Raw genomic sequence first — 25,010 nt, forward strand, 5'->3', positions numbered from 1 at the left:
CTAACCTTAGAACCCCCATATTTAAGAAACTCATTTACCACCCTATCAGCACCTGGAGCATTATTATTCTTTAATCCTTTTAGTACTGTTGCTAATTCCTCCTCACAAAACAAATCTTCCTTCACATCCAAGGTATCAAAAACTTTTTCATTTTCCTCTATATTTTTTCCTGCAACTCTATCTCCCTTTAGTTTTTTACTTATCGCTAATTGCGACCCCATATCTATGTTTAACTGGGCCAAATCCGCATTGATTGACTTCCTTAACTTGACTCTTCTCGATCAACTGGCGCATAGTAAACATTTGCTCCTTCGTCGACCTGCCGGGAATGAACCCGGCTTGCTAGAATCTTCTCTTTCTACGCAAAAAGGTGGAACACCTGTCCAGGAGTGACATGGTGAAGAGTTTACCAGGAACGGAGAGAAGCGTGATCCCACGATAGTTGGAGCAGATTTGACGGCTGCCCTTACGTTTCCAGAGCGGCAATATGATGCCAGCACGCCAGTCGTTTGATACGCTTTCCGTCGTCCATACAGCTGAGAAGATTAGCTGGAGCCACAGAATCATCGCTGCACCCCCATACTTGAGGAGTTCTGCAGAAATACCACAGACGCCGGGGGCTCGATTATTGTTTAACCGTTTTATAGCATTTTGGATCTCAGATGTGGTAAATGGTTGAGAAACGAGGTCAGAAGTAGCCTCGGGTGTGGTCATGGCTGCTTGAATCAGATCAGGGTCGGGATGAGCAACTGCCTCGGCATTCAGAAGCGTTGAGAAGTGACTGCTCCAGGTAGAGAAATCCAGGTCCGGATTGACTACTCCCTCTCAATTTGTTAACGTGCCAGGACAATATTTTACTATTATGCCGTCTAGCTGCATCTTCCAGATCCTCGGCAATTTTATCCCTGGCCTCCACTTCACACCCCCTTAGTTCATATTTTAATGCTTTCTCCCCTTTCTTTACATTTCTTTTGTTTTCATACGATCTATCACTCAGATAATTCTTGTACAAGTCCTTTCTCCTTTCTATTAAACGTAAAGCTTTTTCACTAATATTCTTAGCTGCAGTTCTAGCTTTCTTCCCTAATACACCTTCGGCAACTTCACAAGTTATTTTTTTAAAATTATTCTAACCATCTTCCACATTATCAAATTTTGAAATCTCAAGCTTCGTATTCAACTATTCCTGGAAGCTTTCTCCCAAATTCTCAACCTGGTGCCTACTAACATCATAGCTTCCCGGAAGATAGTAACGCGTCTGAACTTTAAGCTTTATATTAACCCTAGACACTACTAGATGGTGATGTTTACTTTTAGCATCAATAACGGCACTCCTATATACATAAGTATCTTGTATTGATTCTGCCAGTCTTCGGTTTACTATAACATAATCAATAAGGTTTGCTGTCTTACCATCACGTGAATACCATGTTAACTTATGAGCCATTTTATGACCAAACACCGTATTGGTTAACTAGATTGTTATGTCTACAAAATTGCAAAAGTCTGTATCCATTACTATTTTCTTTTCCTACACCAAATTTACCTATGCTGGGATACCATCTATCCCTATTTCTACCAAACTGGGCGTTAAAATCTCCCATTAATAACATCATATTTCTACCTGGGACCCTGTCTATTTGCTCTTGTAACTGTAAGTAAAATTCATCTGAGTCACTAGTATCTCCGTCAGTTGGTTTTCCAGGGGCGTATACTACTCTAACTGATACCTTGAACTTTTTAGTCATAAAATGAGCAATTAGTATGATATTATTAATACCTTCCCAGCCTGAACAAGACTTAGCAGCTTCCTTATTCATCATGAGCCCTACTCCCTGTCTATGTACCCCATCCTTCCTGCCTGAGTAAACAAATTCTATATAACCTAATTTCATGCATCCTACCCCTGGGGTACTGTCATTACTTGGCTATTTTTTGGCAAAAAAAAAATTTTGAATCAGCACCAATGCATCAAGATGCATCTGATCTTCTCTAAAATGTAACCATATTGGCTTTTTCTTTATAAAATTAAGTTAAAATGGCAGCTAATATTATATTGACGAAATAATGTTCCAAGTGTCGAAAATTCTTGTCTGATATAGTGGAATACCAGACCGACTAAAAATGTTCCTTCAGCTAAATTCAAATGTAGGTATTGGCTTCTATTATGAGGTTCTTTTCTTTTGAAATATCTATTAGTAACCTTATCGAAATTTTCGACAGACAGCAACAGGCCCTGTGAAAATATAGGTGACTCTGTCGAAACTTCGCTGACCATGTAAAACAGATGAGAAACAATTGGTGTCGAAATTCAAGGGTCCTCTGACAAAAACATTGTTGTCAAATTTACGGGTACTTTCTCAACAACGAGAGGTTTTGATGATTATTATTTGTAATAATATTTAACATAAGAAAAACATTAAAAAAAGTTGTTTTTGTTATCGTAGTTTTATTGATTTTATGCTAGATGCTAGATTTTTCATCATCTGAGGAACTATGTTCATATTTTTAAGCATTTGACTCAGTTGATCACAATACCCTAATTCATTTATCACTGAATAAATTTGAAGTACACCCTCTCTTAGTAAATTTGATACATGTTTTCCGGTAAATTTCTGATTGGCCTTATAATTTAGCTAGGATGAAAGTGAAAACATCATTTGATGTTTTTTTTCTTTTTCATAATTCAATAATCACTTCTTGGGCTAGTTGCATCTTGAGCCCTTAGAGGGGCCCCAAAGGTATTTTATTTCTGTAACCACACAAAGAAGTTATCAACACTAGTTAAGTTATTGAAAAGTGGTTAAAAACATATAAATAGTTTATATACAAGTTGTTCAAGAATAATATATTCCAAAGATACTTATTTATAACAATTCAAACCTCATTTATTTGGCAATTAAAATATAAACCGTTTTTCTATCGTTTCAAGTTTTTCAAATACCGTTGACAAAAATAGTGCTGAATTTTGCGATTCGAAACTTGGCCGTCGATAATTCAGGGTATATCCCAATCCAGGGTATGTATTTTCATATTAGGGGGATGAGGGTGGTTGTAAAATTCATGGTAAATTTGCAGTGGGCCATATAATTTAGCTAGGATGAAAGCGAAAACATCATTTGATGTTTTTTTATTCTCTCTCATAATTCATATAAAATACCTTCAGAGCCCTTTAAGGGCTCAAGATGCAATTAGCCCCAGAAGCAATTATTGAATTATGAAAGAGCATAAAAAAAGGCAACAAATGATGTTTTCACTTTCATCCAAGCTAAATTATTTGGCCAACTAAAAATTTACCTGTTTTCTTTCAAATAGATCCCAATCTGCAAAATACAAAATATTATCTCTGAACCCCTCCCTAATTAGCGTGAAATTGCTTTCTCACCCAAAATCCTAATGAAACATGTTACACTCCTCGGTGTCACAAACTTTTAATGATATTAAGTAGGACATCCGTATTTCAAGAATTCTGGACTTTTCAGACCAAGGATAGTCAAAACTAAGATTTTTTAAAGTGGATTAAAGTGTTAGATTAGCTTTGAAATGGCCAAATGCTGACAACACTTTAACTGTGAACAACAAAGAAATCTTTGCTGGGCCGTTAAAGCTGAGACAAAGTGAGCCATTCCAGGTAGTGTTTATAAAGAGACCTATGTTACACTATTATATCAAACAACATATTATAGAGACCTTGGTCACACGATTTAACTCCATATGATTATCCAATTTCGTCCCTAAACTTAGGCAATTTTATAGTTTTTGCTTCCACTATCTGAATAGTATTTTATACATTTACTCATTTTAAAAAATTGAAGAGAAACGATGAAATAAAGTAAAAAGAACAGGCATGTCGAATCCACCAGGATCCGCCCACAAGTATTCCCCAAGTATTTTGACATGTGTCGAATAGGGTTCCAACTTATGTCGAAAACAGGTAACTTATTTGGTCTGTCGAATTGGTAGGCGAAAACGCTCCAATTTAAGAAAATCGGATTTTTGTACCCTTTTCTGATAAACTTCAAGCTTCTAATCAAACAGTTAGATTCGTAGGTATTTTGTCTATATACTGAAACCCTTTTCAAACCAAAAATCTTTAAATTAAGCCTTCTGGTTTAGAAAAAGCGCTTTTTTTTTTTTTTTTTTTTTTTTTTTTTTTTTTTTTTATTCTTTCGCAAATTGTGTTCTGAACTTTAGAAGGTATTGGGTTTATCTGCCCTACTAGTGTTAATTTTTGCTCGTTTTGAGTTTGGCTTGTCTATTTATTGTAATTTCTTTTCGTTTTGGGTTTCATTTATTTACTTTTATTTTTGCTCATCCTTGGCTTAATGGAGCTTTTTACTTTTCTTCGAAACACTTTTTTGTGGAAAGTTTTCTAAATTAATCATTCATAAAGCCAATTAAAAAAAAGAAAAGCAAATCAGCAAACTGTTTTGTATGGCCAATGGTTATATCTGCCCCCCACAGATAGGGTTGACATGCCTTTTTCAAGGTTAGCAAATAGTTTATCTAGAACAAAATTAAAAAACATATTAGGTTATGGTGTTGATTATGTTTCTGCAAGCAAATTAATCAAGAAGACTAAAAATTTATTAAAGAAACACACCATCAGATTTTCCTCCTCCATTGAATATTCTTTCAAAATCGTTGCCTTTTCAATTATATCTCAGCTCCTCCTCCCACACCCCTAGTAAACCCATACTGTAGCCCTAGGCTATATACAAAAATAGGCTGATTGTTTGAATTTACCCTTATCTTTCATGTTCAGTTTTGATTTGTTTCATGACATCAATTTAAAAAAATCAAAAAAAAAAATACACAGCATACTTTTGTGAACATCCTATCTGTCTCACTGTGTGTGTTCTAAAACTTATCTTTCATGTATAGCTATATCTGGCCCATTAGAGATATGTCACTGGGAAACAACTGTGACAACAACAATTGCTTCAGATATAATAACTACACTTAATATGTATAGGCCAGAAATCAGATAGCCTTGGAAAAAACAAACATACTCTTAGATTTTGTATTCACTTTTCCTTTTAAATATGAAAAATTGATTTAGTCAAAATTCTTCTCAACCTCCACTAATTTTAACCCCTAAGATAGCCAAATGTAGCTTTAGACCAGTGATGAGCACTCTTTTTAGCTCAAAGAGCCAAATTCCCTTTTACAACTGTAAAAATCTAACGAAGAGTGCTATTAGGGTTTAAACTGTTATCTAAAAAACATTTGTTTTTTTTACCCTTGTAACCCCAACTTTCTTATCTGATAAGACTAATAAATTATCAGTAATTTAACTGTTCCCAGCCTAATCTGATCTAGACCTGGCGAACAAAAATTATGAAAATCATTAACATGTGTGTTCAACACCTTTTGTAAAAAAAAGAAGCAAATATTAAACCCAAATCCATTTATTTTCAACCTAACACCAAATAGTTAGCAGTCAATAACATTACTAGTAAATAAAATTTCTTACTGCAGAAGCAAAAATGCGACACCTGACAGTCCCACTTCATTTCTCAATCAAACATGTTTAGTATCAGGCCTACTGGTCACAGATCGGACACCAGATTTTCTTGGAAATAAATAATAACAAAACTTAAAAATACATTGGGGGAGGAAATGTAAATATGAACTGTGTAGAGCACCTCCAATTTTCAATTATTCGTTCTGATAGGATTGTAAGCAAAAGATTATGATTTTTTTTTTTTTTTTGGCAGCGTGTTTTGATTGGAGAACATGCACAATCAGAATAACGAAGAGTTTATCAAGAGTTGCATTTTACTAGTAAAAAAAAACACATGCAGCTTGCAATCCATATGTTGCCAGCTCCTGCACTAGGCTATATGCATAAGTTTGATAATTTTATGGATTTGACATTGTTTTTTGTGCTTAGTTCTCGTCAACAATTAGCTCATAATGCCAAATTTTTAAATGAACGTGTCTCAAAAAAGGTATTTTTAAAATATAAGGAGAGGGAGGGCAAATAATCTAAGGGGACAGACCCTCCCCCTGCCTTCCCCCGTCCCAAATTTAACCCACTGAATAAATCCTAATTTGAAGTATAGTATGGTATATTTGTGTTTTTTCAGATTCATTGTATCAGGTTGGATGGAAAACAAAAGGTAGATATTATTTATGGGACCTTCAGAGCTCTAGCTTCTGAGAATTCTACAGCTAAAACTTTATCAGGCCATAGTTTTAGCGACATTCTTAGTGATGACCTCAATGATGCTGACACATTTGGTTCTCTTGCACCTTCAAAGTTTTACGAAATTGATAATAGGCCTGATTCAGAGAGTGAACAGAAACTAAGTGAATATGAAGAGAATTTTATTCCACTTGAACAAAAAACACAAGGACAATTTTTATTGGAAATTCGTGATCTTCTTAATGCAGGAAAGGTATGTTTTCTAATTATATTCTTATATCTTTGAAGTAATATACTCGTACAAATAATTTTTTTATGTATATCAATTGTAATAAATACTGTCTAAAAACTTAAACAAGTGCTACCAAATCTTTGGATCCAATCATTTTACAATGGATTGGGATTTATATATTTATACATTAGTATTTTTGGGGAGGGGTAGGGTGTAAAGTAGACAAAAAACCAGAAATTGATGGAGGGAACAGTAAAACCCTTGAAAAACAGGGTGGTGGTACCAGGTCTAAAAAGCTGTAAAAATGTTGAGATATTGAGGAAAAAATGGAATTTGAAACCAAATTTGCTTCTCATCAGAGGTAGCACTGCCTATGTAAGGAGGTAGGCCTATATGCCGGCAATTTATAGTTTGTTTTTTATATGGCCACTTTGTATTGAAGGGGTGGTTGTAGAAACTTTGGAAGGCTTCATTTGAATGGAATCAAAGGTTATAGTGCGCTTTTAAGAGTTGAGAGTAATTGACCATACCCCTTCCCTCCTGTGCTTATTTTAGACCCCCCCCCCTCTTGTAGCCGTCAAGGCATCTTGTCAAATTTTCGAGATAGTTATTTTATTCAAAATGATCAAAAGCTCAAATAGATATGGCTTCAAGAATGGCATAACACCCAAAGCCCCTGGGAGCATGGGTTCTATAATTGAAAAAAAAAAATTGTTAACTGCCAGTTTTATACACACAGGTTTTATAACGCAAGAATGGGATCATATTTGATACTAGATACGGATTGGCTTTAACCTTTCAGGGATCATTCTCTGGGGCAAAAGTATAAGATGTTTTGTAGTGGGGTGGGGGCTTGAAAATGCTCTGAATGAGGGCCAAACAAATTTCTGATTAGCTCGAATATTATGTCATTAAGTGTTTGGGCAAAGGGGGCTGGAATGTAGAAGAAAATATAGAAAAAAAATGTTGTTTCCCCATAACAAGGCCCAACAAATAGCTAGAATGGACTTAAAAAATATCCACTGGCTGCTTTGTGCTTATGGGGTGATTTTAGAAACTTGGGAGGGGGCTCCTGTGATTGGAAGTTCTAGGCTCTGATGCACTTTTCAGGAGCTAAAATTGAGTGGAGGTTAACCTGCCTTCTTCCCCCACCCTTGCCTACTCCCCTGTCCTAATAACTGCCAAATAATGATATTGAATCAAAATTTTGATATTGTAATTTTGCTCCAAAACGTTAAAAATTCTAATAAGCATTTCTCTAAGGTTTGGATCACTCTCCCCCCCCCCACGACCCCAAGGACAAAGATCCTAAATTTTGTAAACTTTCCATTGCTCACTGATACATTATAGCAGAAAAGACATTTAAATTTGGTTTTGGTTGTCCAATCATCTAATTGTTCTTAGAGATCATTCGCTTTGGCAAGATTCCCAGAATTGCTTGGGGTATAATCTGGAATTCACAAATGATTCTATCTCTACCTGGCATGGGGTATCAAGCTAAAACTTTCAGGGAGTATTAAGGAGGTCAAGGGGTTCTTAAGTTTTGAGTTAGGAGGGAAAAAGTTGATTGAACAACACTATTTGTACCTCGGTTATCTGAATAACATATTGGGAGATAATTGACGCTTTCACTTAATATCGGGGAAGGGAAAGGGAGGTTGAATAAAGGGGACTTAAAATTGTGTGTTAGTGGGAGGGTAGAGGACTCGACAGTTTTTTATTATCTATTAGCCACTGAAATTTTATGCACTATTAGATCATATGGGACTCTTAATCTATGCATAGCTAAGAAGTGAGGTAAATCAAAGGACACAATCTATTGCCAGGTTATCAAAGTGACATGTGCAATACCTTAAGAACGGCTTAGGGTATCAACTGAAACCTTCAGAAAGGGTTAGGGGAGATTAGTGGACATTGAACTATGCCTTGGGATACATGGTAGAAATAAATCCAAAGGCACTATATGCATTTCAGGTTATCAACGTATCACATCAGCAATATTTTGGAAAGATTAGAGGATGTAATTGAAACTTCCATGTACTGTTGGGGAAACAAAGAGAAGGATGGAGCAAGGGGACTTTGAATTCTGTTTTGGAAGGAGGGCAAAAGAGCTGAGCAATTTTGATCCATGGCCAACCTAAACCTTATTGAATCAAAATTTCCTATGAGACTTATAATCTAAGCAGTTTCAAATAGTTAGATAATCGAAAAACACTACTTATTTCCAGGTTATCAAAATGATGTATCTATCTTTTCTTGGGAATGACTAAGAATATTAAGCTGAAAATTTCAGAAAATTCTGGCTGGCATAGTGGACGTTGGACTATGACTTGGGGGAGAGAGTAGAACTAAATCAAAAGATATTGTGTCCATTGAGGATTCTAAAATGTCATATCTGTAGTGTTTAGGGAATGGCTAGAGGGATGTTGTTGGAACTTTCAGGTAGTGTAAGAGACGAAAAGAAAGAGGGGTAGGAGGATTTACATTTTATATGGGGAGAAAGGAGTGGCTAAAAATGTTATATCTTCAATCAGCATAAATATTTTTACTTTTTTTTTCCTGTAGGAATCAGAATCTGTTCAAACTTTTAAGGATTGTAATTCGACTTTAAATTTTGACTTAAGTGGTGAAGAATCCTATTTGTTTGAATGAGATTCTCCTTACTATTTTTTGACCAATTTTAGTAACTGATTACTCCGGAAAAAATGTTTTTGTAACTTAAATAATTCAAAAAAAAAAGAAATATAAAATTCCCTAAATCTTTAGGTTGCTAGCTGAGATTTCTGGTTTTGAGGGGAGGCAGTTCGTTTTTTTTCTGAATTGTAGAAATATCATGAGACGGATAACTTTTGGTATGTTACCTAAAACTATGGAAAAGTTAATTATTTTTTTTTTCAAACTTCTTTTTTTTTAGCATTGGAATTTTATGGGAAAGGGTGGGAGATTAATTTAAGAAAACTTTCCGAAAAAGAAGTTTTTCAAAGAAAAGTAAAGACCATATTAAACTTAATATCAGCAGAAACAAATACCTGTTAAAATTCAAACTAGAAATGACAAGATATTACTGTTAAAGAATAAACGACACCCAAAACGAACAGAAATTAAATAAACGATCATATAAAAAAAAACATACAAGTACTAATGTAAATGAATAAATTACCAGAAATTGCTATTAAAGTATAAATGAGGTTCCAAACGAAGATATATCAAACGAACAATTATAACGAACAAACATACAGTTGGTACTAGTGTAAATGAACAAACAAATCTTATATCGAGTAAAAATTAAACTGAACATGCAGACCATGATTCAAAGGAACAAAAATCACCACAAACAAGAGTTTGGGTTTTGCCCCCTTCTTTCACTGTAAAATTCTAAAACCTACTGTGTCAAACCTACAGTGATACGACTGGTCTATTGTTAACCAAATGGGTATGCAAAAAAAGTCAACCGGACGCATTGGGGGAAAAGAGGGTGGGCGGGGGGGGGGCTAGTTGCAATCGGATCACTTTTGACTCTTAAAAAGGGAATTATAATTTTCAATTACTAATCACTTGAGTCGCATCCGAGGTTTATACGACCACTTCTATAAAAATTGTATATGTCTCCAGGGTATAAGTTATAACCCTTCCCCGGGCTCTAGGAGGCGGGGGGTATGTTGACCCCAAAGTTTTTCTTATCTGGTCGTTGGACTATTTCAAACACACTGACAATCTCAAAATTTTGGTTGGATGAATTTGGGGAAAAGAGGTGTGTGTGGGGGGAGGGGGGGTAGGTGCCCTCTGATCCCTTTTGAATCACAAAAAGTCAACTAGAGCTTTGAGTTTCAAATCAAATAAGATACCTCTGAGGTTTATACAACCTCTCCCTACATAAAAGCCGTATATGCCCCCGGGGCATAACCTAAAACACTTACCCCGGGCTCTGAAAGTTTGAGTCGACCCCGGAGTTTTTATTATCTGATGTTTTAACTATTTTTCACCAAATGGCTATCTCAAAATTTTCATCGAATGGGTTTTGGTGAAAAAAGGGTTTAGGTGGGCCAAATGTCTTTTGATCTCTTTTGACTCTTTAAAAGTGAACTAGAACTTTCAATTTCCAATCAAATGAGCCCTTTCTGAGGTTTATAGGATCATCTCTTCTATAAGAACCACATATGCCCCAAGGGCATAACTTACACCGGCTGCCCCCGGGGGGGGGGATTGTATCGACCCCGAAGTTTCTATTGTCTGATGTTTAAACTATTTTTAACAAAATGGATATTTAAAAACTTTTATTGGATGGGTTTGAGGAAAGAAGGGTGTGGGGGGGGGGAGGCTAGTTGCCCTCTGATCAATTTTGACTGTGAAAAAGTGGACTAGAACTTTTAATTTTCAATAAAATCAGCCCTCTCTGAACTTTATACGAGTATCCCTTCTATAAGAAGCATATATGCCCTCAGGGCATAACTTACAACGCCTGCCCCCGTGCCATGGGGGGTTTTGTTGACCTCGGATTCTTTTTTATATGATCTTTGAACTATTTTTAACAAAATGGCTATCTCAAAATTTTTATAGGTTGTATTTGGGGAAAAATGGGCGTGGGGGGGGCTAGTTTCCCCCCAATCAGTTTTGACTCTTAAAAAGGGCACTGGAACTCCCGATTTCCTATCGAATGAGCCTCTTTTGAAGTTTATACGATGACCCCTTCCTGATGAAGTGCCTCTGGGGAAAAAAATATAATAATAAAACATTGGAGCTTTATGGCCTTTACTATAGACAACGCTATCGCGTTGCCTCTGAAGAGTAATTCCCACCCCCTTCCTCTCTTCTTTGTGTACGTGGAATCAAAACGCTATAAACAGAAGTCTTGAATTTTGTAGGGAAAGACAACTCTTTATCCTTGTATGCATTGCCCTTTTTGTCCAGTTTTCAGATTTCAGGCCCTTTCCCATAACTCCCAGCGAAATTTGTGATTTTCTTGGCCCAAAGAATATTATAAAAACTTAGAACTAAACGGACACACGGGATCAAACATTCTCCCTTTGTTATTATGTAACACTCATAGCTATCCTCGATATATCCCAGATATGCTATTTTGATAACTCAGATGTACATTTTGTCTTTTAATTTAGTTCAACACCCTTCTCAACGTACCCTGAAAGTTTCAACTTAATATTCTTAGCCCTTCCTCAAATATTGTAAATTTGCCATTTTAACAACTTGTATGCCCATAGTATGTTTTGGTTTAGTTCAACATCTCCCTCTACACCACATTAAAGTTTCAACATAGGCTAGTACATTTAGCCATTTCTGAGAAAATACAAATATAACACTTTTACAACTTTGATTTGTGTTTTTAATTTAGTTCAACATTCCTTCAATGTTTCAGCTTAATACCTTGAGCTGCTCCAGAGATATTGTAGATACGCCATTTTGACAGCCTGGATGGAGATAATGCCCTTCTAATTTGTTTTAAATTCCCTCTCTACATTCCTTTAATAAGTTTTTAAAACCTATAGCCGGTCTCAAGCTATTGCAGATACTCTCAGTTTCTAATACTTTTTAGTTCGAAGACTAGATCTTGTTAGACTGGTTAAAACCATAGTTTGGTAATTGAGTAATTTGATAAATATTTCAGTTAATAATTATCTTATAAATAAATATAATTTTTGTGTAGTTTTTTATTTTAGTTTTGAAAAAATTATCGTGAAAACTTTTGTCCCTCTCCAGACTTGTCGAATATACATTTAGTTTGTAGGTCACAATTTGTCCAGCCAAAAATTAAAGGTTTTTTTCATATTTTAGCTGAAGGAAGCATTGATAGTCTTTGAGAAGCAGATGCCAGTTGATAAACAAAAGCCAGATAAGTACATTTACAATGAAATGATGTCATCTTGTGCCAAAGCTGGATATTTCGAAAAAGTTTTTGAGATTTATAGAAAGGCATGTATAAATTTTCATTATTTTTATTCTGCTGTTATATTTTTATCTGCTTTTATGTTTACTCTTGTATGACATGACGAATTTCTTTTGGATAGGTAAAGCTTTAGCCTTTTAATTTCAAGAAAAATATGGGAACTTAAAAAGACAAAAAAGACAAAACAGCGTGTTGAGCTGTCCTGAAGCTGGAGTAGCTAGAGCTAGAATATAATCTAGAGTAACTTTTCATTCTCCTGATTTCTAAAATGAAGGTGTGCTTATTGTTTTAAATATTTTTACTAATCCCACTACTTGTCTCTTCATGAAAGGGACAAGTTGTTCCAAAAGATTTTTCTTGTTCCAAAGTTTTTCTTGTTCCAAAAGAAAAATCAAACTGACAAGAGTGTAAATTCAAGTCGATCTCTTAAGAAAAACAACACTACGCTATCTAGCTCTGCTAGCAAAAAAAATGTCTGTCATAGGTACATACAGGTCCAAACTTTGGGATGAGCAGAATGCTGTGAGGGAATTGTTACCAGGGGAAGGAGGTTGAAAATAGAAAAAAAATGCATTTTTAAACAGTTATTTTTAATTTTTGGTAATCTCCAAACCCAAAAAGTGTAATCAGTGTTTTTCTTGCACTTTGTTGAGACTCAATACAGTACAACAACAGACCGATTGATGATACTGCCTGTTCTATGGATATTCAAAAAACTGTTTTATGAATATTTTCAAAGACCTATTGAAAAGGTATTGTTTTGAGTAATATGCGAACAAAACTGTATCCACGCTTGTCTATAAAATAAATGTTACGATTTATAAATTATAAATCTACTTTGTTTATATGAACGTAACACATGTGGTACAGAAGTGAAAAATTTGAATAGCCAGAAGCTTTGTATGAAAAGCCTATATACACAATAATCTGTCCTTGGGTATTTTCTTCGGATGCTTGGGTATTTTCTGTCGTTGTATCTTTTCTCTATTAATCAGTCAATTTATGCTTCAAAGTTGAAAATGGCGCATTTTATTTATTTGCGCGTGGGATACGTTATTTGCGCCATAGTCATGGTGTAATTTTTTTCTATTAAAGGTTTGAACAAAGCATAGCGTGGGCATAAAGTGCAAGCAATATATTTTCGTATGGGCATGCGGAACGTGTTTTTATGTTTGAAAAGTCATAACTATGACCCTGGTGTAATGAAGGTACTGTGAAAGCAAACATGAAACTGTTAACTATTTTTTAATTTATTATAGTGATAGTTATACATCAATAACATGTAACTTATTGTTATCCTTGTGAGTGATTTGAAAAATAAAAGGGGAATTTTAGTTTTAAAATGTAAGAAAAAATATTGCAGGAAAACCACAAGACTTGCCAACTCTATTCTGAACAATTCTCGCAGTTATCTAATTAATTTACATGGGCTAAAATGGTGCTAATGGTAGCTAGTATCTCGGAAATATCTTGAAAAAAAAAACACCCCGTTCACAGGGGGGGAGAGGACATGGAGAATGCCAAAAAACCTTATCAATGGGAAACTTAAAATTTGTTGGCTGGATACTTTTGGGGTTCGCTTGAACCCCCCTCCCTATTTTTTCTAAAGACTTTGCAATTCTACGTTGGAATTCATCATCAATTCTCGAAAATTTTCACCAGATCATATTTTCTAGATACCTTCGCCCGAAGGTATCTAAAGAAAGGTTCATCGAAATACTTGCCAATGCAGCATTTGTGGCAATAGACAATCTATTTGAAACATAAACCCGTATCCAAGTAAAAGCTATTTATGTTTCCTTTCTTAACTTAACTCATTTTTGAACTTAACTATCATAGTCAACGTAATAAAGTTGGTCATAATCAACTCAACAGTGCTGGCTGGGTGAAGTGATAAATTGATAATTGATTATTCAATAATTGATTTCAAGTGTTTCGTTTACCGGTTGCCTCTCAGAATATTTAAAAGTGACACAAGGACTTTATTCTATGCTATTGGACTAAGAAGTGTCCATGAGTATGTCTCCTCTCTCCAACCTCGAATACACTGTGATGATCATGCGTGTGTTTTTAGTGTGTGTTTTTTCTTGTCTTGTTTTTTTATTCATAGTTGTATATCGGAATATTAGCCTTAGATTCTTAATCAACAATCCGAGAATTCTTTAACTACCAACATCTCAAAAAACCTTAAATAAGCTTTTTTTAGAAATCGAAACCCCTTCGATTCTGACCAAAAGGGTCGGTTACAGAGTATGTATACTCTTGACCAAAAAGGGTCAAAAACGGAGTATATAGTCTGCTTTCGAGAGGTGGTTGAAGACGTAGCATAGGCACTGTTAACCAAAGGAGTTTAGAAACGGAGTGTGCGAACTGATATAGTTAGCACTGTTGGGCATATGTAATTTGTTACTTATTTTACAAAAGAAAGTTTTGTTTGTACTGAGGGATTGCTGGGGCTGTTGGTAGAAAATCTAATATTATTATCGCGACATATAATAGAAAGTTTTATCTAGACATTAACATATACATAAAAAACTGACAGGGAGCGCACATATCTTAAAGCAGAAGCCTTTAAGTTTATAATTCACGAAAAGTGTCTTATCTTCAGTGAAGTAGTGGCATAGTCTGTAGTCCATTGGTTCATAATTCATGAATACTCAATCCATACACCTTAGCACATAGTTTTGATTTTTCAAGTTGTTTTTTTTTCTGTTTTGATTATTCTACCTTTACTATTTTTTTAATGTAAATTTATAAACGTAATGATTTTATCAAAAGTTTAAAATATTTATCTTTATTTTTTTTTAAATACCTAGATCCCTCGAGAGGCTAACTTAAATTATTATTACGCAAAAGCTATGATGGATGAGAAATTCGGATCGCATATTCAATATTTCCTGAAAAATGTCTTATTTTTCACTATAGTTGTTCTAGGAAAAGCATTAGAAATATTTCTAAAATTAATATATAATAAGAGCATTTCAGCTGGAAAATGAAATAAAATTTCATAAAGGTTTCAAAAAAACATTTCAATGAAAGTAAAGTGATATTGAACATGAAACGAGCAAAAAATGGTCATTAAAAGGAAAACGTAGCGATAAAACAAGTGTTGTAAAAATACATAAAACCCAGTTAATTCTTACGAACGTATTTATATTGGTAACGTTTTTTCCTGGAAGCTTTATCAGCGTTCTATTTTATTTTTAATTTTAAATTAAAAAAAACTGTAACTGAAATATATATATATATATATATATATATATATATATATATATATATATATATATATATATATATATATATATATATATATATATATATATATATACTACTATATATCTCTCTCTCTCTCTCTCTCTCTCTCTCTCTCTCTCTCTCTCTCTCTCTCTCTCTCTCCCTTTTGAAGAAATCTATTGTGCTATTAATCCCTGGATTGTGCAGGTAAATTTTAGAGCTTACTTATGATTTATTTTAGATGAGAGACAGAGGTATTGGTGCTAGTGATTGTACCTACACGATACTATTTAATGCCTGTGCGAATTCTCCTTTTAAGGAAGAAGCTTTGAATAAAGCACTTTATCTCAAGATGAAATTAAAAGAGGACAATGTCAGACTGAATCTTGTGACTTATCACTCTATCATAAAAGGTCTGTTTGTTTCTTGTTTTTCTTTCAAAATGAGGGGCAATGAACGTATTTAGTCGACTTTTCGTCGACTAAAAGTTAAAACTGAAAAAACAGGTTTTGTGTTCAAACCGTCGGATTTCATAACTCTATACAGAGTACGGTATGACATTCTGTTTTGAATCAAGACATTTGGAAATGAATAACCGTAGACTTCCAGACTCTAAATGTTTTCTCAAAATCATCAATCAATCTGGCGAAAAGATGGCTACATTGCCATGTCTAACTGAAAACTAAGGAAATTATTTATGACTTTGGACGGCTGTTTTATGCTACGACGAGTTTTCTTTGAAAAAAAAGGTAACTCTTTGATCTTCTGGATCCACTTCAATAGTAAATTGCCCACAGATTACAATCTTTCACATATTCAATAATTTGGGTTCTAGGCGTATTTTCCAGGAGAATCCCCCCCCCCCAAAAAAAATCACTCCGTGGAAATCCCCCCACCAGAAAATTCCATTCCGTGGGAATATCCCGGGGACTTTCCACAAGGGGAAATTTCCCCGGGAGACTTTCCGTTGTGGAACGGTCAAGGAATCTTGACTGTTACGTGTCCCTGCTCTAGAAAAATTCCAGAAAAGTATCTTGATTTAAGAAAAATCAAATATTTACAATTAGGAACCGAGCAGTAAAAAATTCTGGAACTATATTGGGAAAATGAACTGAGGAAAATTTATTATTGAGTTTTAATGCTTTTTATGTTTTTATTGGCTGTACATATGGAGATTTGAGTGTCCCGATCCAGTAAGCGAGCATTATCGGGCATGTGGTAGCATAAGTGAAAAGTAAAAAAGAAGAACGATCTGATCAGGAAAAAAAGCTATATTTTTTCCAATTCTCAGATTCCTTCAAGTGTTCTAGTCCGCCGCTACTGTATAGTGTTTAATATCTAGATACTTTGCATAGCCATTATTTGGTCTCTGAGTTTCACCTCTAGTCGCTGGGATGCTTAAGAAAGAAGGTAGGAGCATTCCTATTTTTGCAAAATAGTAAAAAGGTAAAGGTGAATACGGGATTGGACTTTACAGTCTCTACTGGCGTTGCTGATCTCCGTTTCTTGACCCTTCAGCCACGCGGTTGAATGGGGGGTTGGGGGACAACCATCCTGTGCTATCGCACACCCCTCCTTTTTATCTTCCTCAGATGTATCCAGGTACCCATTTAGAGCTGGGTTGACTCTGGCTGAGCTTACAGAGTCACGTCACTGATCCCCGTTCCAAACCAAATAATTGGATGCACTAGGATTCGAACCCTCGCCCTCTCAGACAAAGAATCCTAAATCCAGCGCACATATCCATTCGGCTAGTAATTATTCATCATTAATCTATAGCTTGTTAGCATCCAATGTCATCCACCAAACCCTTCGGCAGCTCAACAAAATTCAAATCTTAACTTTGGTCAGACGAAGGAATATGAGTGCAAAAATTTCATCAACGCCCTAGATGGCGGTCAAAACTAATTTCCAAGACGTTTATGTGACTAAGGAATAAAAAGCATTATTGAACCTTGAGACCTGCTCCCAATAGTGAATACTTTTGCTCAAGACGGGGGACTTATTTTCGTAAATGAGGTTTTCGGCTATGGTAATTCCAATAGTACAGTTATCATTTCGATTCATACACTTTTGGTGGGTCTTAGGCTATTTTTCAAAATTCCCATAGATTTTTTTTTGCAATGAAGTTACCATTTTGATTATTCGAAATAATATTTAACGTTACTGAATCAGTTTTAAATGGTTATTTTTCCTCACTTGCCTCTTTATTTCGGAATGTGTTTTAAAATTTCTGGTTACTATGGGATAGCGTTTGTTTTTTACTAGGTGGTGTTTGACGCCGCAACTATGATTTCCCTGTTTACAAGATAAATTTTAAACGAATTTACAAATCTCACTCCAATAAGAATGACGTTACCGAGCAAAATGTCGTGAAAGATCGATTCTATTGCCTTCTTTATGTCCAAGAACAAAATGACGTAAAATTTTTACCCAGATAAAGCACTCTATTCACAATAGTTAAAAGGGAATCAAGATTGCTCTCGGGTAGACCGAAGGAAAACTAAATAGTGTCGAAATCTTAAGGCCCTTTAATTCAGAAAAAAACTAGCCACTTGTTTTGGCATTGCTTCTGAAGAAAGTTGAAAAGTAGATAAAAGTCAGACTGACCTGTAAATAGATGGGCCTTTTTTCGATCTCCCTCTCTTAGGAGTGAAATCGCGCTCACTTTATTTTAATTAGCTGGAGATGTTCCAGTTTCATGTGAAAATTCCTGTTCTCACGCTAAAGAGTAAAATAACGAGCAGCCATCCGCCATTGACAGCTTTCCCAATACCAATCCGGAACAAAGTGCAATATCCTATAAACAATAGAAACATACATTTCCAATTTGGCCAAGGGACATCAGCTCCTGGGGATTATTAAAAGAAACAATTATAAAGTAATTAAATAAAACGCCTAATCAATAAATATGTAATTAATGAACTAATAGAAATTGTCTAGAAATGGCATAAAAACGGTCAAAGACAAAAGAGGACTAGTTATGAGGGTCACAGGGGCATCATCGTGCAGTTGAAGAAACATAAAGCAATATAATGTGACTTCAAATCAGCACTTCAACAGCACTATTTGTTTCAAGGATAGGGCTCCCTGCTATCTCATATACCCTTGAGAGGGGTATCAAAAAGGAAGGAAAGTTTGTATCCCTCTTTTAGGACAATAAAAAAACATAAGACTGACTGTAACAACGAAATGATATTTTTAAAATTGACGCAGCAAAAATATGTCTGAGCTTTCAAAGAATTCTAAAAAATTATAATGTCTTTATTTTAATTGGATTAATTATGAAGACCGAAGGAGAGATTCTCATCAAGAAGACTTTCTAAGATCTGGACACACTGATCACTAGTTTCAACGGGATATCCTCTTGAAGGATGAAGTTACGATGAGATGCCTGAGAAATGCATGAGAAAATTAGGAAGCTTGACTTTGCGATATTTAGGGCTTACCAATTAGCGTCAAGCCATAAAGTGTCACTTTTGTTCGAGAGCGTCATTCTCAAACAGAAAACTCAATTTTATCAGGATCTTTGGCTCTGCTCTGACAGCGCCATCATGGATATTGTTGTCAATTAAGGCAACTAAAATATCCTCATCTGCTGATCCAGATTTACATACTAGGTGTTTTAACCGGGCTTTTGAACGAATTTAAAACACTCCATATTTTCTTACTGTTGTTTCACACATTATTTTCACACAAACCTTCCTGGAAAATAGTCTTTTTATTTCTGCTGAATTTTATGAAGTTGATTATTACAATTTTTATATGAGCCTAAACATGATGTCTTTGGCTACTTGAATAATCGTTCTAAATTCTCATCTTTTTATTTATACAATTAAGAGGGCTCCTTAGACACCCACGAGCGAAGATTGAAAAATATTTCTTTATTAGTGACTAGACTCTCTTCTCAGTACCCTTGAATTTTATCACCCTAACAGTAAGTGCAACATTTGGAATGCAGTTTCAACTTTACGTCGCTGACATGTTTAAAGGTTGTATAAAACATTTCCATACTTCCAAAAAGCTTTCAAAGATCCTATTTCTAACCCTATCACAAAAGGATGATCTACACAGGGCGATGAATGTTCAGTCATATCATTGTCCTCCCGCTTGACATTGCCTGACTAATTCTATCTTTCATAACCGGTGGTTTCGTTCCCTCGTTCATCTAGGTCTTTAATGCTACACTCACTTGTCAATAATTGTGCTCCGTGTCATTATCCGAAAGGCTTATAAATTTTACATTTTAGTTCATTTGGCTACTGTAATTTTCATGGTCTTTAGCTCTATATGATGACAGAATAGGGTAGTGGTCAGACGCTTTCTGAGAGTAAAACACCGTGTCTTTTTCAAGAAGTGTTATGAACTTTTCCTCCATATAGTTCTACCTTGATTCTTTTTTGCAAAGTTCTGCCTTAATGAAATTCATCACGCGGAGTGGTATCGATCAAGTCGAAACCTAACGATAAAGTTACTTCCGACACTTAGCAAGTTCCGGAGACAGAACAACCGGTCAAGGTGATTCCTGACTTATCTAGTGCATATCAGTAGACGACGTTACGGACTTAGACATCAGATTAAACTCCTAAATCTATGATAATGCGAATATATTTCCTTAAAACAACACCCCTTTTCCTCAACGCTATCCCCTTAGATATTTCTGTCTTTTCCTTTAAATTACTTGGGGTCACAATTTCTTTTAATTTAAAATGGGATATCCATGTTTAAGATGTTGTCCATAGAGCTAACGTGTCCGTTTCTCTCTTTAAGCTCTTGAATAAATTTAACGTCCCTTCTCTCATTCTTCAAGGATCTATAATTTCTTTATCCGGCCGCATCTTGAATATGCTTGTCCAGGTTGGCATCCTGGCATCTCCCGTGATGAATCAGAAAAAATTGAATCCATTCAAAAAAGATCCCTTGGAATAATTTTCAAAGAAGCTAAAGTACCATACTTGCTCCTTCTAAAAAAGGCTAAGCTGGAAACACTTGAGCACAGGAGAGGAGCGTTGTGCCTTCGTTTTGCAAAAATGTAATAACAAACCCTCGCGCGGAAAAGTTTTCCCAAAAGACGCTCCCCACCCAGACACCGCATGCAACATACTGTTTCTGAACCCTTTCCTACTTTGTCCCCCATCCGTTGCTTTACCTCCAGATATGAAAAAACCGTTGTCCTCTTCATTACTGGTAAAATAAACCGTTAGTTTTCTTCTTTTTTTTTATTATTCGGTACTGGTGATACCCAAATTTTGTGTTCGTTTTATTCTTTTGTTCCCTCCTTTTTATATGTTCTCTTTTAAACCCCTTTAAAGTATATTTTATTTCACTATTTTTTAGTTTTTTCAGGTTTTACCCTTTTAACTTTCTGACATTTTGCAGCTTAATATTTTTGACTAATGAACGGTTTTGTCATTCTGATATTATTGTTTTTGGCATTGTTTTGTCAGTTTTTAGCTGTTGTCCTTTTTTATGATTTTTTTTTCGTTTTGTTTCATGATTCTGAAATGTGAATTTGGCCCTTCGTGGCTTGTGGTAGGAACATTTTGAAACAAATATCTTGTCTTTATCTTGCTCCACATAACTGTATCAGGATCCTTAGTCCAAACAAAATTGTTAATCAAAATCTTGTCCCTGCCAATTTTCAAACAGCTGGATTTTTACAAGAAAGTGGGGGAGTGGTGTGGTAAAGGTGCCTTACTTTCTGGATGGTTATATGGACTAATCTTTGAAGGAGAGAAACTTTCCACCAATCTATTGTAGCAATGAGAATAGCAAATGTCAAATCAGCGAAGAAGTCAGATTGACTTATTCTGGCTGCGGAAAAGCTTTACCACGTCTTTTTGTCTTGGCTATTTTGCATCTGTTTATAAATAAATGGATCGTGATTTATCGTTATTTTTTATGGGAGGGGACTTTTCCTTTGAGAAGACATAGATATTTTTTTGGACCATATTAAAAGAAAAATCTTTTCATGTAAACTTGTATTTGACATAATGGTCAGGTCATCAATCTTCTTTTTTTCTAGCGTTTGGACGACTTGGCGAAATAAATATTGCTTTTCAAATTGTTGATGAGATGATAAAAGCTAAGGTGTACCCAACGACGGAAACCTTCAATTTTCTGCTTCAAGCTGCTATATCCGATAAAAAAGAAGGGTTCAAGCTAGTGTTGGTGGTAAGGTTTTTAAGTGCAATTACGATACTGAAGCTCGTTACAGGCACAAACAACTACGAATATTCATTTTCTATCCAATAAAATAATTTAGTTGAGGATATAGAATTTCCTTATTCAAAAATCCTAAAATGTTTACTCATTCAGATTTATGTTTCGGTCATTTTTTTTCTTTAATGAGAGGAACTTAAGAAAGATTTTTTCAAGGCTGTGATAAAAAAAAAACTTCAACGATTTCTAAATATTTTGGCCATCTTCAGCAATAAATTGTCAGAGGCTAAGCTCTAGCGTTGCCCTGGCGCAGATCCATGTGTCTCATATGCATTATTCTGTGTCTCTACCTTGTTCCTATTGAAGTTGTGGGGGAGGGTGTCGTAAAAACTTTGCAGTTGGCTCGTTTGATCGGAAATCGAAAGTTCCTGCGCCCTTTTCAAGGTAAAAAGTGGAAGGAGGTAAACCCCCTGCCATGCCTTTTTTGCTCGTCCCTTCCCTTAACCCCCATGAAATTGAAGCAAATTTTTAGATTGTCATTTTTCTCAAAATTGTCAAAGAGTTCAATGAATATGCATATGGAGATTAAATTACCCCCCACTGCCCCTAACTCAATGAGTTGTAAGTTAAACTCATAACGTTTTTGGAGGGGAAGGTTGTTAGGGGACAAGAGAACTGTTACCTCTATTCAGTTTGAAAGCCTCAACTGTAAGTCTCTGGGCCAAGAAGAACGTAATTATAAAAAAAAATTAGTTTTGTACAGTAAAAGAGAAAATTTGCAATAAAAGAAAAAATAATATTTCGCCAAATGGCTTGAAAACACTCCCGCAAGTTCCTAGGCATAGGGAATCCCTAAGTACTTGCGGAAAAACCCAAAACTGGATCCAGAAAGAAATTTTACATTTTGAAGTCATTATGTCAACGAAGCCAAAATCCATTAAAAGAGAAATGATGAAAAAAAAAATATTTGATTTGCCTGAAAATGGCTCCCTAAAATAAAGTCAATAAACTTTATTTTTTCTGAACGACCTAAAAATTGCAAGTCTGGCTAAGTGGACTGTTATGTACAGAAAATAAAATCTCAATTTGGGGGTATGAGCTACCCTCAAAGTTGTGACCAAAAAAGGGCCAAAATGTTTTTTCCTCATTGGCTTGAAACATTCATGTATCGTTCCCTGAGTGAAGGGGATCTCACGTTTGTTTTGAACAAGGAAGCTAATACATAAAAAGAGGAGCCTAATTTAAGGAAAGATTTGTTTATGGGCATGAAGGCGCTCATACATGTTGAATTCTATTGCACAATTTCCATCAAGATCACACCCCTTTGGGGGAGGGGGTAAAAATCTGTGCCAATTTTTGTGTGCTAATAGTTTTTACCGAGTAGCTCAAAAATTAATACAGTCTGTATATTTAGAATCAGCATGCATAATGGATTTGTTATTTCATATATTGTAGTCAAAACATCGTTTTTTTAGAGTTTTGATTTCTTTTGGAAAAAATCGCTCTCAATACTTACAGTTTGTTTCTATGAGCCGTTTGACCCAGTTTTCTCTTAAAAACTTGAATATGCAGCAGGATCAGGCGTTTCAGCTTCACATAGCACCTGAAAAATGCTTCTGAATGATGGTCTCTCATGATGGTCGGTCTTGTGCCAATTCTTCGGCCAAGCTAAACCAGCATTGTTTCCATGCCTCCCAGAATTTGTGAAAACCTTCAACTTGTTCTTGATCTTGTTTAGCTAGCATCCACCAGTTCTTTGACTATCCTCCTTGTCTTCTAAGTCATATCTTTAGGGATTCAGCGAGCAGTAATTTTGTAATGAGGTGATCTCCAGGGTGACGTAAAGCGTGTCCAAGCCAGCTGAGCCAACAGAGCTTAATTGATACCTGAGGTTCTGTCAATGTTTTAACAACATCGGCCAATTTCGTCGTTCGAAAACTAACAGCGTCCCTTGAGTTACTTTAAGGGGCCAAGATACAACACCATAGAGAAAAACTACCTTTCGCTGTCGACTTATAAATGCTTATCTTTGTGCTTAAGCTAATCTCTCACCGAATCCAGAGATGCTTGTGGACTTATAGAATAGAATAGGATTTTATTTTAAAAATTACTATCACAGCATGATCGCCGATATTCAGGTATTCTTCTGTTGATATCTTGATCACATCCTCCCTTGAAATTCACTTCGGCAAACCTTTTCAAGGGGGAGACCATAGAGGGTTAGGGATAGTCAGTTCTATCGTTTAGATCAAAACTTTCCTTTTCTTTGTGTTTATCCTCAGGCCAAGTTTATCTTATGTATATGCCATTTCACCAATATTTCATATGATGATTCTGGGTTCGGGGCAAGAAGATTTACGTAGTCTGCGTTCAAAATCCTCCGAGGCGACTTTTCTACCAACTACTAATCATTCAAATCTCCGGGTACGTCTTTAAGGACCAAATCAATAAAATAATTGAAAAGGACCGGAGAGAGTATATAGCCTTGTTTTACACCCATTCTACATGGGAACGTTGAAGGCTTTTCGCTAAAAACTCTGAATTGGAACGCACATCCGTAGTAATAAGCTTCCAGGATGTTGAAGGATTCCCGGTGTATCTTCAAGGAGAACCTTCGATAAAGTTTGACATGTAATCTATGAATATGTTGACGAGTTGAAGCCTTTTGCAATGTTGCTTGATCGAAAGTAGTTTAAAAATTTGGTCCGAGCATCCCGTCAGACTGGGAAACGGACTGGTTTTCCCATGTTCGCCTATCTCTTTCTGTTTGGAATTTCCGTAGTAAAACGATGGCAGACAATTTGGCTGTAATGTCATGGAAGGATTTGTAGTTAGCATATTCTGTCTTTTTGCCTTTTTGGCAAACCGAAAGGATGAATGAAATCTAAATGTTCGGAATTTCTTGGTTTTCTATATCCTTGTAAACAGTCGAAGCAGTTGGTTTGCAATCAAGTGGGGGGAAGAATTGTAAATTTCAGACGAAGTGTCTTCCTCGCCAGGACAATCGTATCGTTTGAGATCCCGCGTGACTTCGATGATTTTGTTAATGTTTGGTGGAGATGTGTAGATGCAGTACGACTCATTTGAGGCCATGGGTGGTATGTTTTCGAAATCTTCGGACGCAATCTCGTTGCACCGTTCTACTTTTTGGACAAAATCGGCTAATGGTATTCCCTTGTTTATCTTTAATAATGTTGGAGACATATGACATTTTTTCGGTAGCTTCTTTAAGAATCTGATATGTGTGACGTAAGTTGTGGATTCTAGCTGCGTTTTCTATTCTGCAAGAGAATTCCTCCCAGTTATGGACACAGTTCTTTTGGTTGCAGTTC

At 35.5% G+C, this 25,010-nt stretch overlaps 1 protein-coding gene across 1 annotated transcript in view; it reads left to right on the top strand.

Moving 5' to 3' along the window:
- The window catches only part of LOC148942078 (pentatricopeptide repeat-containing protein 1, mitochondrial), a 70,104-nt gene that overhangs the window by 22,759 nt on the left and 22,335 nt on the right, over positions 1-25,010 (top strand). The window contains exons 2-5 of the mRNA XM_089103227.1: positions 6,093-6,404; positions 12,171-12,308; positions 15,758-15,929; positions 21,542-21,690. Coding sequence (XP_088959353.1) covers positions 6,093-6,404; positions 12,171-12,308; positions 15,758-15,929; positions 21,542-21,690 — 771 coding nt within the window. The remainder of the gene's footprint in view (positions 1-6,092; positions 6,405-12,170; positions 12,309-15,757; positions 15,930-21,541; positions 21,691-25,010) is intronic.

This window comes from Artemia sp. Qi Xiang Cuo, chromosome 17, assembly GCF_049724085.1.
Source record: "Artemia sp. Qi Xiang Cuo chromosome 17, ASM4972408v1, whole genome shotgun sequence".
Classification (NCBI taxonomy): Eukaryota; Metazoa; Arthropoda; class Branchiopoda; order Anostraca; family Artemiidae; genus Artemia; species Artemia sp. Qi Xiang Cuo.